Source organism: Abrus precatorius, unplaced genomic scaffold, assembly GCF_003935025.1.
Source record: "Abrus precatorius isolate BTA unplaced genomic scaffold, Abrus_2018 Scaffold2, whole genome shotgun sequence".
NCBI classification, from domain to species: domain Eukaryota; kingdom Viridiplantae; phylum Streptophyta; class Magnoliopsida; order Fabales; family Fabaceae; genus Abrus; species Abrus precatorius.
This window is the reverse complement of record NW_020874362.1, coordinates 32,251,868-32,267,772: the sequence shown is the minus strand read 5'-3', so window position 1 is coordinate 32,267,772 and position 15,905 is coordinate 32,251,868. Positions and strand designations below refer to the sequence as shown.

The 15,905-nt window shown below is 28.4% G+C and overlaps 1 protein-coding gene across 5 annotated transcripts; it reads left to right on the top strand.

The window, feature by feature from the left end:
* Positions 1-10,796: 10,796 nt before the first annotated feature.
* Positions 10,797-14,978, top strand: LOC113860196. Of its 5 annotated transcripts, none has more exons than XM_027492875.1 (7): positions 10,797-12,539; positions 12,664-12,721; positions 12,857-12,937; positions 13,051-13,086; positions 13,217-13,456; positions 13,540-13,681; positions 13,757-14,830. In XM_027492875.1, the coding sequence occupies exons 1-7, from the start codon at positions 12,532-12,534 to the stop codon at positions 14,245-14,247; spliced, it is 1,056 nt and encodes a 351-aa protein (XP_027348676.1). In that variant the 5' UTR covers positions 10,797-12,531; the 3' UTR covers positions 14,248-14,830. The 5 variants fall into 5 exon arrangements, with proteins under 5 accessions (XP_027348676.1, XP_027348673.1, XP_027348674.1 ...); XM_027492873.1 differs by having other exon boundaries at positions 10,848-11,265; positions 13,757-14,978; XM_027492874.1 differs by having other exon boundaries at positions 10,900-11,265; positions 13,540-13,663; positions 13,757-14,754.
* The last annotated feature ends 927 nt before the right edge of the window (positions 14,979-15,905 follow it).

Sequence of the window (15,905 nt, the reverse complement as noted above, 5' to 3'; positions counted from 1 at the left end):
ATTATTAAATAATTAAATTTTATGATCATTCTAATTTTTAAATTAAATATTATAACAAAATTATTTTAGCTTATCTAACATTCTATGACTAGATAATAATATAAAAATTATATTATTAATATATTTTTATTATTTTTATTTATTTAAATTTTACTAATTTTATGAAAAAAATATTGATATCCGAGTTCAAATTATTTTCATTTTAAGTAACTAAAAGTATTATAATTTTATTAAAAAGATACTATATTTTAATATTTAAAAAAATCTAGTAATATTTTACTAATTTTAAATATTTAAATCAATTTTAATGACTGACAGTAACGAACAAAGTTATTTAATGTTATGAATTCGTGTTGAATAAAAACCGTAATTTCTTGTCCTACGTTGATTCATAACATACTAAAACCTTTCCTGACAAAACTATGTTTTTATGATACGATTTTGATAACGTAGGTTTTTAAAACAGATTTTATATATTGCAAAAAACATCATAAATTTTCATATTTAAATATGTATAATATTTTAATATTTTTAGTATAGTAAATTTTTTTTTTTAAAAAATACTACTTTTAGATGCGAGGAGATCAAGTTATTTTAAGAGTAATTCTAACAAAAGTTATCCTGATCAATAATATAAATATTAATTTTTTTATCCAATCATTGAATTAAAAACTATACTTTAATAGATTAATTTTGAAAAAAAAATACCAATTAAAATTTAATTAATAATTTACTGGACGAATGTATTTTAAAGTGTAATATATAGTAAAATACAATGAAATATTGATTATAAAATTATATATTTACGAAAGTCTAATTCATCTAAAAGTTTAATATACATGATTGATATAAATATATAAAATTGTTTAAAAATTAAATTGAAGGAAGAAATTTAATATTTATAAAAAATCATTAAATGAAGAAACTCTTGTTAAATTTACTCTTGTAAATTGATTCACAAATTTTTTACATATTTAAATTTAGTCTAGAAGCAAATGTTATAGCCTTTTTCTTTAATATAAATTATCATAGTTTTTGGCATGTATTTTAATAGGCACAATAACAAATAATAAATGATGTATTAAATTTTATTATTTTAATAAAAAATATTATATATAAATTTTAATCATCTATACTTCGATATACGTTAAAATAAAACCATTTTACTAAATATATTGAGAAAATCTAAAACCGTTGTCGATAAAAGTAAGCAAGATGAAGGACAAGATAGAAAAATCGAGGTGCATAGGATCGTGGTACCATTGATGGTGGGAATAGAATGTTGCTTATTAATGAAGGGTAGACAAGACAAGTATTATTGGTGTCTCATTTTCATGTAAATAGCGTTTAGAGTATTTTTGAAAATTAGCTATTTCGGGAAAAGGTTTATTTTGATAAACAATTATTCATTCATATAATTATCTAAAAGCACTAAATACATTTCATAATAAATTGGTATTTTGAATATTTGTAACATCAAATTAATTAAATTAGTTTCTAAAATATTTTTAAGTAACAAAATGATCTAATTAAATTAGCATAACATACATTTAAGTTGATAGAGTTACCACTATGAAATTCTTTTCAACCTTTAAAGATTAATTTATTTTCAGAAATTTTTGGAGAATAAAATTGATATTGAATATAGAGAATAAAAATAATGATTCAGACAATTTAAAAAATAACATTTTAATATAACCCATAAGACTTTATAATTGTTAATCATTGATTAGAGCAATTGGATGATATAAAGAACTTAACTATTTCAACGGTTTTGGTTCTTAATTGTTATGAAGCGTAAAGCTTTTACGAGCACCAGCTCAGATATAATGTGATAGGCACAGCACAATTAATGGAAATATAATAACACGTTAAAAAAGATAAAAAAGAAAAAAAAATCTTCGAATTTTGAATTGTGATAAATTTTTTAAGACCATCGTCACAAGCAGGACACTCTTCATTTATACTTACAGTATTACTTGAAAAAATTGCAAGTCAAACTAACCTAGTTATACTGAAACTAAGGTGACTTAACCGTCACACATGCATTATTATACAATGACAAAAACATACATTATATCTAAGACATGTATGACATAACCTTACTTCATCCAAATAATTTTACAATATTTCTTATAAGAATATCATTATGAGTCGCTATAAAAAACTGTTTGCATAGTAAGATCTGTCCATCCCTATTCCCTAATGCATAACAAAAATAAAAATACAACTCATTTAAAATTTTCAGTCCACTAATCTTTTTTTGTCTTTTCTACATGTTGTCACTTTTTAATTGATTGTGCTTAATATCTCACATTTATTTAAGTGTTTACATAAGTTTAGTTCTCTTATATATTTGCTTATAAAATTAAAAGTAATGCTTATAAGGACAAAATGTTTTATATTATTACTAAATTTAACAATTTCATATATGCCTCTAATGTCAAGACACGAGAGTGTAAAATCTAACATGTTATTTTTAGCAAAGTTGGGCCGGTCGTTCTATTGGGTCAAACTCAATTTGATACTCCTAATTGGATTGAGATATTACTTTGTAAATGAAAAGTAAATACATAGACTTCTTGTTTGATTAATTTAACACCAATCTCTAACTTTAATTATTGTCAAAACCCTATCATCCTCAACTAAAACAAATTGAAGGTTATTTTATTGCTTTGCAACCAAAGTAACCAAATGCAAGAAAATGAAATCAGTTGCTTGAAACGTTTTAACATTTTCCTTTGCTGAAAACAATGATATTATACAAAATAAGTTTCCATTGCATTAGAAAAGTTAGTCAGAGTTTTTTTTTTTTTTTTTCAGGATGCTTTTCTTTTTTCAAGGTCTAATAAAATGGGAGTTGAGATCATTTGTTTCATTTAAGAGGGTGAATAAGACTATGTTTGATTTTTATTTTAAAAATAAATTTTTTTAAAAAATAAAATATAATACAAATTTGTTAGAAGCAAATGATCTCAAGGAAATAAAATATATTTCCATGAAGCATAGAACAAATTAAAGAAACTCTTAAAGGAGTTGTGGAAGTGGTAGAGGAAGCATGAAAATGAGAGATTACACTTCTATGGGCTGCCCAGAGAGCTAGTCAGAGATTGAGGAATGTTAAGATTGCATTGAAAAAATAGAATATTGAGGTATTTGGAAATGTTGATAAGGTGATATCTGATTTGATAACTGAGTTGAGTTTGATTGATGATAAAAATTTTGTGATGGAACTTTCCAATGTGGAGAAGGAGCGTCAACATATATTAGTGGGGATATTTGGAAGGCTAGGAAGAATAGGGAGAGTCTCATAGCCTAAAAAGCTCGGGGTGAGATGGGGGAAGGAGGGTGATTTAAATACAAAGTTCTTTCATTTGTGTGTTAATGGGAGGAGGCGACGAAATAATATACATGCGCTTCAAATTGGAGAGAGATGTGTCGAAGAGGTTGATGAGATTAAAGCAGGTATGGTGTCCTATTTTGCAGCTCATTTTAGTAGTAGAGGTTGGCTTCGACCTACTATTGAAGTTAATGATTTACTGAGAGTTTCTGTTATATAAAATGAGGGGCTTGTTAATACTTTTTCGGAGGAGGAAGTGGGAAATATGATTTTGGAGTGTGAGGATGATAAAAGTCCGGGGCCTGATGGTTCTAATTTTATGTTCCTTAAGAAGTTTTGGGGAGTGATCAAGGAAGAAGTAATGGGTATGCTTACTAATTTTTTTAGAAATGGGAAACTACCTAGGTCTTTGTTATTCTACTTTGTAGCACTTGTACCAAAAGTGTTTTGCCCACAACATATATCTAGTTTTTGGCCTATCTTATTGTTAGGTTGTGTTTATAAGATTGTTTCCAAGCTTTTGGCAAATAGATTGAAAGGGGTTGTGGATTCAATAATTTCATAAGAACAATTAGCCTTCATCCCGGGAAAGAACATGTTAGATAGTGTGCTTGTGGCTAATGAAGCTATTGATTATGTATGGAGGTATAACAATAGATGTTTTGTGTTAAAGCTTTATTATGAGAAGGCTTATGATTCGGTCGAGTGGGTTTGTTTATGTTACGTAGCTTTGGATTTTCAGAAAAATGGGTCAGTTGGATGGAAGCTTGTGTATGTGGGGGTAGCCTATCAGTTTTGATTAATGGTTGTCCTACATTGAAGGTTCGTATTGAGCGGGGGCCTAAAATAGGGGGATCCTCTTGCCCCTTTTCTTTTTCTTGTGGTAGCAGAAGGATTATGAGTTCTTATGCGAAATACAGTGGCTTGTGGGTTGTTCTTTAGTGTGAAGATTGGGATAGAGGGATCGGATATTTCTTTGTTGCAGTTTGCGAATGACATATTGATTATGGGAGAGGCTTCGGTTCAGAACTTGTGGACTTTGAAAACAGTATTGCATAGCTTCGAATTAATGTCAGGTATAAAAATTAACTTTCATAAAAGTTGTGTATTGGGGATTAATACTGGTGATGATTTTGAAAATATGGCTGCAGAGTTCCTCCATTGTAAGATTGGTAGTTTCCCTTTAAAGTATCTCGTGTTACAGTTAGGTGTTAACCCGAGAAAGCCTAGTGCATGGAAGGGTGTGTTAGATGCCCTTAAAAAGAGGTTAGCAACATGGAAGCATAGATATTTATCGATTGGAGGCAAGGTGACTTTGATTAATGCAGTTCTTAATTCTATGGCATTGCACTCGTTATCCTTTTTTAAGGTGCCTAAGTCGGTGATAAAGAAAATTGTCACTATCCAACGGAATTTTTTATGGAAAGGTGTTAAGGATGGATCTAAAATCCCCTGGGTGAAATGGGAAACGGTATGTAGACCGCGGAAGAATGATGGCTTGGGCATTAGGAATGTGCAGTGGTTTAACTGGGCGCTTCTTGGTAAATGATTGTGGCGAGGTGTTAATTGTTCTAGTTCATTGTGGGTGCAGGTGTTGGAATCTAGATATGGAAGATTAGCTTCTTCTATTCAGCATTCATCAGTCCACAACAGATGTTCTTTGTTGTGGCGTGATTTGATGGAGGTTATTCATCAAGGAAATTCTTGGCTGGATGAGAAGTTTGATAGGAGTGTGGGTGCATGTTTACACACTCTTTTTTGGAAAGATAAGTGGGTAGGTGAGGTGCGATTGTGTGAAACATTTTCGCGATTGTTTGTGGTGGCGAGGAATGCTGAATCATGTGTATTGGAGAATGGTTTTCATGATGGCACTAGGTGGGTTTGGGATGTTAGTTGGCGAAGAGGACTCTTTCAACATGAGATCTCAAGCTTTAATCTTTTGTTAGAGTTTGTTGATGGAGTTTCTATTAAGTTACTACAAGAAGATAAATGGGTATGGAGGGCAGATTCTTCAGGTTGTTATTCAATACAATTTGCGTATTCATGGCTATTTGAACTTTTTGGTGGTCTTAATAGTGTAGATCAGTGTACGGCAGATGCATTGCAAAGGCTATGGAGAGGAAAGGTCCCTCTTAAGTGTCTGGTATTTTCTTGGCAATTGTTGTTGAATGCACTTCCTTGTAAGGGTTTGCTGATTGATCGAGGTGTTCAAATTGATGATATAACTTGTTGCTTCTGTCATAATTTAGAGGAACTTCCAACTTATTTATTTTTAACGTGTTCAGTTTCACTCAAATCTGGTACTTTACTGCGTGTTGGCTTGAATTTTCACTGGTTTTGCCTTCAGATATATCGACTCACTTGCTTTTTTGGATTGATGTTGGCTGTAGTAAAAGAAAAGGGATATGTTTATTAATTGTTTGGGTAAGTACAATGTGGTCTTTGTGGTTATATAGAAATAAAATTGTATTTTCCAATGGTGTTTTGGATGAGAGGAAAGTTCTAGATTCTATTATTCTGAGGTCCTGGAAATGGCTATCACTTGTTAGTAAGGGAGAAGCTATTTTGTTAGCTGATTGGTATTTGAACCCACGAAATTGTATCCGTCTTAACTTTGTGTAAGTATATTTTTGCTTTTTATTTCTCTGAGTTAGTAATTTTTTTTCTGTGTATATGGATTTTGAGTTCCCCTTGAACTCTCTCTAATAATATATGTTTTGCTTATAAAAAAAAATTAAAGAAAATCTTAAAGAGTGTCTAAAATATTATTTTTCTAATTGGTGACAAATTATATTTTTTATGCAAACTCTTACAAACACTAAAAATTAAAAAAGTTCGTTTGGCAACTCTTTAACTTTGGATTAGATTTCTTTAATTAGTATAGATTTTTCTAACAAAAAATTAAATTTTTAGTATAAATACTTTGAGTCTGTAGTAACAATACTGTATACTATATTAACAAGTAATTTTATCAGTATATTAAGATACACTATCAATGCATAGCCGTTAAGTACAGTACATTATTTATCAGTACGGGATTTTACATTTTTTACTAAAATCTTTATTTTTGTTAGATAAAATTTATCTTAACACTTAATAATTTGTGTGTGTTAAAAATAGAGAATATTTTGTAATGTAAGTTTATAATTAGTGCTGTGACTAGAATTTTATTCAATGGAAAAAATAAGGAAGCAATTAAGTGTGCAGCAGGCTGCGGTAACATCGCATGGACCAGACCCAAACACGAAATCAGAAAGGTTTGGACCAAACAATTAGTAGCCCATTTCATTTGGGTTTAAGATGTGGCAGTGAAAAATATTCGTCACTGCCCCAAAAATGGAAAACTCCTCTCTTCAATTCAATCCTTTAATATGTTATTTCCTAACATGAAGCGTTCAATACATGAAAGTTGTTTCAGTGCATCGGGAGGTATATTCTTACAATATTCTTTTTATTAAAAGAGAAACGTTACACCATTTTTTAAAAAACCACATTTCTGAAATTTTACGTCTTTAAGAAAATATAAATAAATAATTTGTTTCTTAAGTTATGTTTGAATTTCATATTTAAAAAGAAAGAAAGGTAAAAGAGAAATTTAGTAGAGTTTAATATTTTATTTAGAAGTTAACTAATTATCAGGAGAATGATTCAAAGTTTTTTTTAAGTTTTAAAACTCTTTTAATGTTAATTTTTAAAATTCTCCATTTTAAAGTTTTTTAAATAAAATTTTAAAATGATTAACTTATTTTATTTTTTTTTGAAAAAATGTGATGTTAATTTTAAAAAATAAAAAATAAATAAATACTTTTTTCAAAATATATTAGTTTGTAAAGTAATTTTTTTAAAATTAAAAAAATAAAAATAATTTTTACTTTTTATACTTAAAAATATAAATAAAATATATAAATGATAATAAATTTATTTACATAATTAAACAGTCTGTGACTCTTTCTTCTTAATATTAAACATCTAAATAAAAAAAAATTAACTTTTTTTTTCTCCTTTTCTTTTTCCTTTAAATATTTTCCTTTTTTTCTTCTCCAAATATTTAAACAAAGCATAAATATTCGTACATGCTCTTTAAATGATACTAATTAGTTGTTTATGCAATATATTTTATTTTAATATATATATATATATAATTTAATAATTAAAGAAAAAATTCATAATTTTTTAAATAATTATATATAATAAAATTATTTTAAACATTAAATTTATTTAAAAAATATTTTAATTTAATTTTATATCCATAAATAGTAGGTCTCATAATAACAAAAATTTACTAAAATTATAAATAATTTTAAGTATAATTTATTTAAAACAATAGAAATAATGTATTAAGTGTTATGTAGTTTATATATAAATAAAGATATTTGAAAAATAATTAAAAGTTTATATAACATTGTGAATAACCAATTTTATTCCAATATATCTTAAGATAATAAAATAAAAAATAATAAAATTCAAATTTTAAAAATTAAACTAAAATTAAATATAATGATTAGATTTAATAAGAAATTAAGATAATAAATAAAAATTAATTAAAACAACTCAATTTTTAAAAAAATAAATGGATAATTTTTTTAAGAGTTCAAATGAGTGAATAGATAAAAATTAGTTTAGAAAATTCAAAGGAAAATTTTCTTATTTATTGAATTAAGAAAGAATAATTTGTTTTAGAGAAGAAAAAGATAAAATTTTAACTTTTTTGTTGTTGTAATTTTAATTTAAATGAATTTTTAGTTTAAGTAAAAATGGTTTTCATTAAATTAACTTAAAAAAATTGTTTTATTTAAATAAAAATCACTTTTTCACTTAATCGAATTTAGATTGAATGATCATGTTTATACTAAAATTGTAAAAGAAATCTAAATTCTAATATATGAACAAAATATTTAAAAAGGAAAAAGAAAATATTAAATTTGTTATTAATTAAATTATTAAAAATATTTTTATAGGGAAAGACAAAAAGATATGTTTGATTTTCTTTTTAAAAATAGATTTTTATTTTAAAAATATAGAATAAATTTGTACTATATTTTATGTTCAAAAATAAAAAATTATTTTTAAGAAAGAAATCAACTTAAAAATTTTATTCTTTCATTATTTTCTTCTTCTTTATTTTACTCCACATATCATCAAATCAAATCAGTAGTGTAAGACAATTATCGTAGTTGTCCACTTTAATTAGCAAGACTCACAGATTACGAAAATTTCTGCCTTTTCTGGTTTGATGCAAGACATGTTGAACAAGATCAAAATCCATTGAGAAAATGGAATCCTTCATTTTTTTTAGTGTTCTTTCTCGCATCAACAAAAACAAATTGTGGTCCCCACCCACAATCTTATTTTTCTTCATGAAACATGGCTGAAGTTATTTGTTACTAAAATCAAATTATTTAATTAGCATAAAGCACTTGTTTTATTCCTTTACGTAAATTTTAGAAATTTTTTCCATAAGTGCAAAAAATTATTTTAAAATTTATTTAACAATTAAACTCTAAAAAATTTAAAATGTTAATATTTATTAGTTTAATAATAAAATAATTTAATAGACATAAAAATGTAGACTACCAATAGAAATGAAAATATATTGGGGTTTAATTTAAGTAAAGTTATACAAAAGCACCTGTTGAGAAAAACAAAATAAGATAATTTTTTATAAGTTAAAATCAACTCATATGCCTTATGTTTTAAAGAAGTTAACTAAAAAGCTTCTAAAAATATATTAAAAAAATGAATTAGTTTTAATTTATATAAAAAATTTGATACATTTTTTTTAATCTTTCATAAGTACTTATTCAGAAGTGAAGCTAAATTAAGCTTAAGATGAGTTAAATTTTATAATTCTTAAATCTACTTTGACTCTCCAATTTAAAGTTTAAATTTGACATATTTATTTAAAATAAGTTATTTTCAATATTTGACTTAGTTAAAGTCGTTTTTTCAAATCTAACTTATAATAAATTAGTCAATTGGACTTAAATTACATTCTGGATAATTTGGTGTTTGACTTTTTAATCAAATGTTTTTTAAATATTAACTTATTCAGTAACAAAGCTAAGTCTGTCTAAATTTTTTGAAATATCGAACAAAATTATTATAATAAATTAACAATTTAAATTATTGACTATTATATAATTTTTTTTATCCTTTTGAGTTTAAAATGTTTTAATTAAAAAATGATTTAAAATTTTGTGATATAAATAAGATTGATTGATAGATGATGCTGACATCGTCATTGATAATAATAACCTGCAAATAAGAATACCATGTAAGTGAGATTTTGATGTATATCTTATCTAAATTTGCAACTAAATTTTAAAATTCCCTCCATTTCTTTTTCTCTTCCTTTGTATCCTTGGAATCTTGAAAAACAATCTCTTATATTGTTCAATCACAATTCATGCTTTAAATAATATTCACAAAAAAAAATTTACGTAAAAGTGATATTACATAAAAAAAATAAAATGAAGAAGAACATTCGAGCTTACCACTATAATTTGATGACGAGGAAAGAGAAAAAAGGATAATTTTTTTTATATGAACCCTGCCACGGCCCACGAATGGGGGGAAAGTGTGAGAGAGGAACAGATGGGGGAGGAATCTAGGAAGGGGGGGCGCAAAGTTCGTTTGTTTGTTTTATTATTAAGTAAATCATTAAAAATATTTAAATAATATAAAAAATTAAAATAATTATAAATAAATATATGATACTTTTTTTTGAATTTTTATACTTTTAAAAAGTATTTTTAACATAATTTAATAAATTTTATCTTTTTTATTTAATTAAATAAGCAGAGTAATTTTTTATTTTAGTCCATTCAAATAATATATTTTTGTTTTATTCTATTTTTATTATTCTCATATTTCTTTTTTCTTTATTTCTGTTTTCTTACTTCACATGGACAATTGTCTTACTTGCCTACTTTAGCCTTGTTTGATAAATTTAGCTTTACTTAATCTGACACAAGTTCCATTTTAGGTCCCAATCAACAAGGCTTATAAAAAGTTCTGCCTTTTCTGGTTTGATGAAGGGCATGTTGAAGTGAATAAAAATCAAAACCTATTGAAAAAATGGAATCCTTCCAATTTTTTTGTGTTCCTTTTCGCAGCAACAAAAATATATGGTGGTCCAGACCCGCAATCATATTTTTTTATGAAATATGGTTAAAGTTGTTGGTGACTAAAATCAAATTATTAATTAGCACAAAGCACTTATTTTATTCTTTTTCATAAAACACATTTTAGAAACTATTTTCTTCCATAAGCACAAAAAATATAGCATAGCACAGTCATATTTAATGACACACCGTAAATAGGTGAAACACTAGTTTCCAGCATGGCGTTAAAACGCTGACTCAGAAAGGAAAAGTCTATCCTGAAATGCAATGTGGGTCATCTCCGGATTTGGCCTTTCGTACCTAATATAACGAAGGTTGAATCATCCATGACCGTGAATTCAAACTTGAAAACTTGCCCCTTGAGATTTTACCCACACGCTTACAAGGCACAACAGAGAGAAGCCTAATAACAAATAAGGATATCTACAATATAATACTCAGCATCACCCATCACCACCCACCCATTAATTGAAATGAAATTCAACGACACCACCCTTTACTCCTACCTTCGACCACACAAAAAAGTTTCCAACTTGTGAATTTCCCAGCTCAAAATCACTCGCTTTGCTTACTGGGTCATCTCCGAGCTATGCGTGGAGCTGAAGGTGGTGGTGGTGGTGGTGGTTGTGCCGTCAGAGGCGGTAATATCTACTGGGGAAGAAAAGAGGAAACTGATTTCAGAGGAATCGTTGTGATCTTTGCTTGGGTTTCTGTTCCACACACCTTGTTAAGGGATTTTGTTGATCTTTACTCCTCTTTGGGGTGGAATTCCCTTGTTTGTTATGCCCATTATCTCTCTGCGTATGTTTCTTTTTTTTTCCCTTGGAATTCCCTCTTTGTTTTTGGGCTTTCAACGTTGTCGTTTCTTTTATCTCTAACTTCTAGGCCAGTTTTTTTATTTTTCTCATTTGATTTTGTTTTTGCTCGAGTATTGTTTTGATCGGTTGTTAGATGGAATCAGGGGAACAACCGTAGAAAATTGCTGGAATTAGTGTTAGAGGAGGATGAAATGTTGAAAAAAATCAGAACTTTATTGCACGATTTGAAGTGGTAAAACTAGGCTGTTGCATATTATTAGTATTTCTTGGTCATGGAAAGTATAATCTTGGTATCGGTTTATTCTGGATGATTTTGAGGTTTTTCTTTCAAATCGTGGTACTTCTGGTACACAGTAGTTGTTTTTTTTTTCTTGGGGTTTATTTGCTTATTTTTTATTTTTCTATGAGCAAGAAGAGAGGCATGGCGCATGGACATACATGCCACAGGCTTGAGAGAGGACAGCTATTGAGTTGTATGTCATATTTGCCTAACCATGTGAAATTATTATAGAAGCAGAAGTTTGGCTTGGAAGATGCTTTACATGTGAAAGTAGTGGAATGCTATTTAATGCCAAACCTTTGATCTTTTGTCGGCACCTTTTCTTAAATTGGGTTTAAGCCATGCATTAGTTTTTGTCTCCAAGTTGTGAAGAAGAGAGGTATTATTATGAAGTTCGTGGATAGTTGGTGGAATGGAAACTATATGCTACCCTGCTTTGTTAAATTGAATTAGAGGGGACCATTCGGTGAAAATGGAATAAAATGTTACTCCAATATTTGATGGGATGCAATCTTTGTCTAGCTTACGCTAAGAAAATTAAGAGACCTGGGTTGGAGAGGTGTAATTATTGACTGGAGGCAATAAATGTTGACTATTTTAAGACAGCTATGGATTTAGCTGCAACTCTTAATGGAAATTTGTTCTCCCATTTTCATATGTTGGGAAATGTCAAAGACTTGCCTGCACATACATTTCTCTACATCTTACATGTTGAAGTGAGCTCTGTGACAAAGTTCAAATAGTTTTACTTCAAGTGCTGAAAAAGTGAAAGGAAAAAGTTCTACTTCTAGTTAGATTGAGGAGATTTAGAATGGAACTGTGATCGTAAGAGTATGTAAGGATAATGGATTGTCAAATATTACTAATAATAACAATATATTAAGTGTACTTGTATGTGGCTTGGTGTTATATGATTTATCTGGCCAAAACTTTAAGAGACATGCTCAAGTAAAGTAACCTACTAAATCTATGTTGAGGTATACTATTTTGTATTTGCATTTTGTTAGTCACTGATCACCACCTTGTTTAATTTGTAATCAGCTGGACATTATTGGATAGGTGCATGATACTGATGGGTTTTTTCATTTTCCTCTCATGCAGATTCCATGATGACAATGCCATGCCATTGGCATTATGTGTTATTGATGAACTTATTAAGGTTAGTTTTAGTCATTTGAAAACATGCTAATATTTATGTTGACGTTCTTAGATGTAAATTTACAAATCTCTGGGTGTCAATTCTTTGCTTGTGTGTCATCAGCTCTAAGTAAAAAGATTCCTCTGAATTGTGCAGGAGCTGAGGACTAGGTCATGTCCAGTTGTATTTGCTGCATTTTCGGCTGGGTCAAAAGCTTGTCTGTACAAAGTATTTCAGGTAATTCTAGGCATCCAATGTTGTGTTTGATTTGGAGAGTATTAAAGTTTGATGTTTGTCATGATCTTTTCAAGTAGAAATGCCCATTGTAATAGCTTTTTGTATAAATGCAGCTTATTGATGGAAGATGTGAAGCTTCACTAAATTTGGTAATGCTCTTTTTCAAGATAAAGAAAATAATAATTCTGTCCTTTATTCATCCTTAGTCTCTTCATTGATTGATGATGTCTTCTACTTTGTGATCATCATGAAATTTAATACTTAATGTTTTTTTTTTAGCCAAACTATCAATGGCTTAGCAACCTTGTTTCTGGACATATATATGATTCTGGTCCACTAGATGTTACAAGTGATTTTGGCTTCCGCTTTGCTTTGCACCCTTCTGTTGCGAAAGTGCCTGGACCATCAAAGCTTGTTTCTTGGGTATCAAAGTCTGTTGCTTCTGGCTTGGATGCTTTATACCTTACTAGATTTGAATCCCAAACTGCTGAACACTGGCAGGCTTTATATTCTTCTGTTGTGAGTATCTATCACCGGAAATCTTTAATATTTTCTATTTTTATTATTTTAAATTGGCTCTGATTTTCACTTTTTGTCTTCAGAATTTTGGAGCTCCATTTCTCATTTTATGTTCTGAGAATGATGACCTTGTGCGATGCCAAAGTATCTATGATTTTGTCCAACGACTACGCAATCTCAATGCTGATGTCAACCTTGTAAATTTCAGTAGCTCCTCTCACCTTGGTTCGTCCTTGACTGATTTTCAACTACATTGTGACAAACTTGGACTGCGTTTAACATTATCATTATTTGTTCCAGGTCATTACAAACACCATCCGATCCAATATAGAGCAGCAGTAAACCATTTATTAGAGAAGGCTGTTTCAATATATTCACAAAAAGTTATACTTGAACGAGAAAGAATTGGTATTGATGGTTCACAGGATGAGATATCTGAGTTAATATGCGACCTGCAGAAGGTGGCTATTAATTCAAACAAGAGCCTAAGAAGAGTTGCAGTAGGACCAAGTGACCATTTCTTTTTGCCTAGTTCAGCAGGGCATTACAGTGATAGAGAATCTGGGACTCCACAAGATGAACAGAAAGAGAAACCTGTTTGTCTGCCTAGCTTGCCAAGCATCAGTGCTCATAGTGTCCTTGGCCAATTTCTTTTTGATGTTTGTGTCCCTAAGAATGTTGAGGGTTGGGATGTGAAATTCTCTGGGAATCTAAATGGGAGGTTATGTGCTTCAGCTCCTAGGCATTCACCTTTCAGAGGTTTTAAACGGATCGGTCGGTCCAGATTATAAAGTTTTTCTCATATCTGACTTGAGGAGATACTTTGTGATAAACTTGTTTGAAACATCAGCAGTTTTCCTAGACATTACACGAAGATATGATAGATCTTGGTGAAATAATTGGCCATCGTGTCTGGCTGTGGAAGTGTAAGGGTTGCAACTTGGAATTGTTCAACTATTAATTCCTTGGCACTTACAAGAAAATGAGGAGTGATATGGGTAAAGATTACTTGAAATCCATCCCATGTGGTTGCCCTTAGAAATGAACAGGTGATCATGACTGTTATCATACTGAAAGGAGAGCTTCTGATGGTCCAACTTGTTGATACTTGGCTGGGTAACTACTCACTAAGTAATTAAATGCATTTACATGAAATGAGATAAAATGTACTGACTTATTGTAGTTAGACAAAGAAAATAGCTGTATATATTATATTATTTTTGAGGGAATAAAAAGTGTCATGCTTGAGGCTGGAAGAAAGTTGTAAATTAGACATGTCTAGCAATGTACAAAAAGGAACAAGGGTTATCATCTCCTTCCCATTTTTACTCGTTTTGTTTGTTTGCAGTTATTATCATCTTAACAATCTTGATGGACAAATGACGATTGCTTAATTATGTGCATAGAACTTTCACAAAAGTGAGAAGTTTCATAAAACTAGTTTGCACTTGTGTAATACACAATATAAATTGTAATATTTAATTTAATATTTTTATTGTAATGATTTTATATTTGTGCTATGATAAACTGAGTAGTCAAATGAAAAATAACTAGATAAAGAATAGTTGTGTATGTAAAAATATTAAAGTAGTACTTATTGTAGATGATAGAAAATTAATTTAGGTAATTTTGATATGCAAAAAGAATCACTAAATACGTCATTGAAAAAAATGAATGACATGATTTTTAGTTTGATGAAAAGGGATAAAGGAAGATTAAAAAGAAATTTAAAATTATTAAAAGAGGTTTAACAATAAATAATATATTATTAAATTTAATTTTTGACTGAATTTAAGTATGACTCATAATATATGTAGATAATTTAACGAGATAAAGACTAATTGTTGTGTATTTTTATATTTATATTTATTATTTATTTAACTTTAGTATAAAATTTTTTACTAAAATTGTTGCATCATTTTTTTTCGAATATTTATTGCAGATTCTTTAACCCATAATTTTTTTATTAACTATTAATTTATCTTCTATATTTGTTTTTTGATTTTGTGTTTTTAGCCTTTTAAATTTTTACTTTTTTTTAAGCCAATTCCCTAACTTATAAATTTTCTATTACATTAACACATTGAAAGAAGAATTTTTAATATTACATGTGAAAGATTAAAAGATAATAGATTTAATAAATAATTTTTTGTTATTTTGTTTACGGATAATATACTCATATATTAATATATTTTCTAATATATTAAGAATTAATGTAATTTTGTTTGTTATCTATTTAAAAATTTTGAGAAAAATTAAAATTAAACAAATATCATGTGAAAATTTTATCAAAATTGTTTTATATTAAATATAGATGTTATTGAAATTGTTAAGCCGATTAAACTACTTGAATAATTATAACTTTTCATTTGTTAAAACAATCAAATCTCTAGCACTACATTGAGCATTCGATTAATCAAAGTTGAGAGAAGTTAAATTATTATGAACA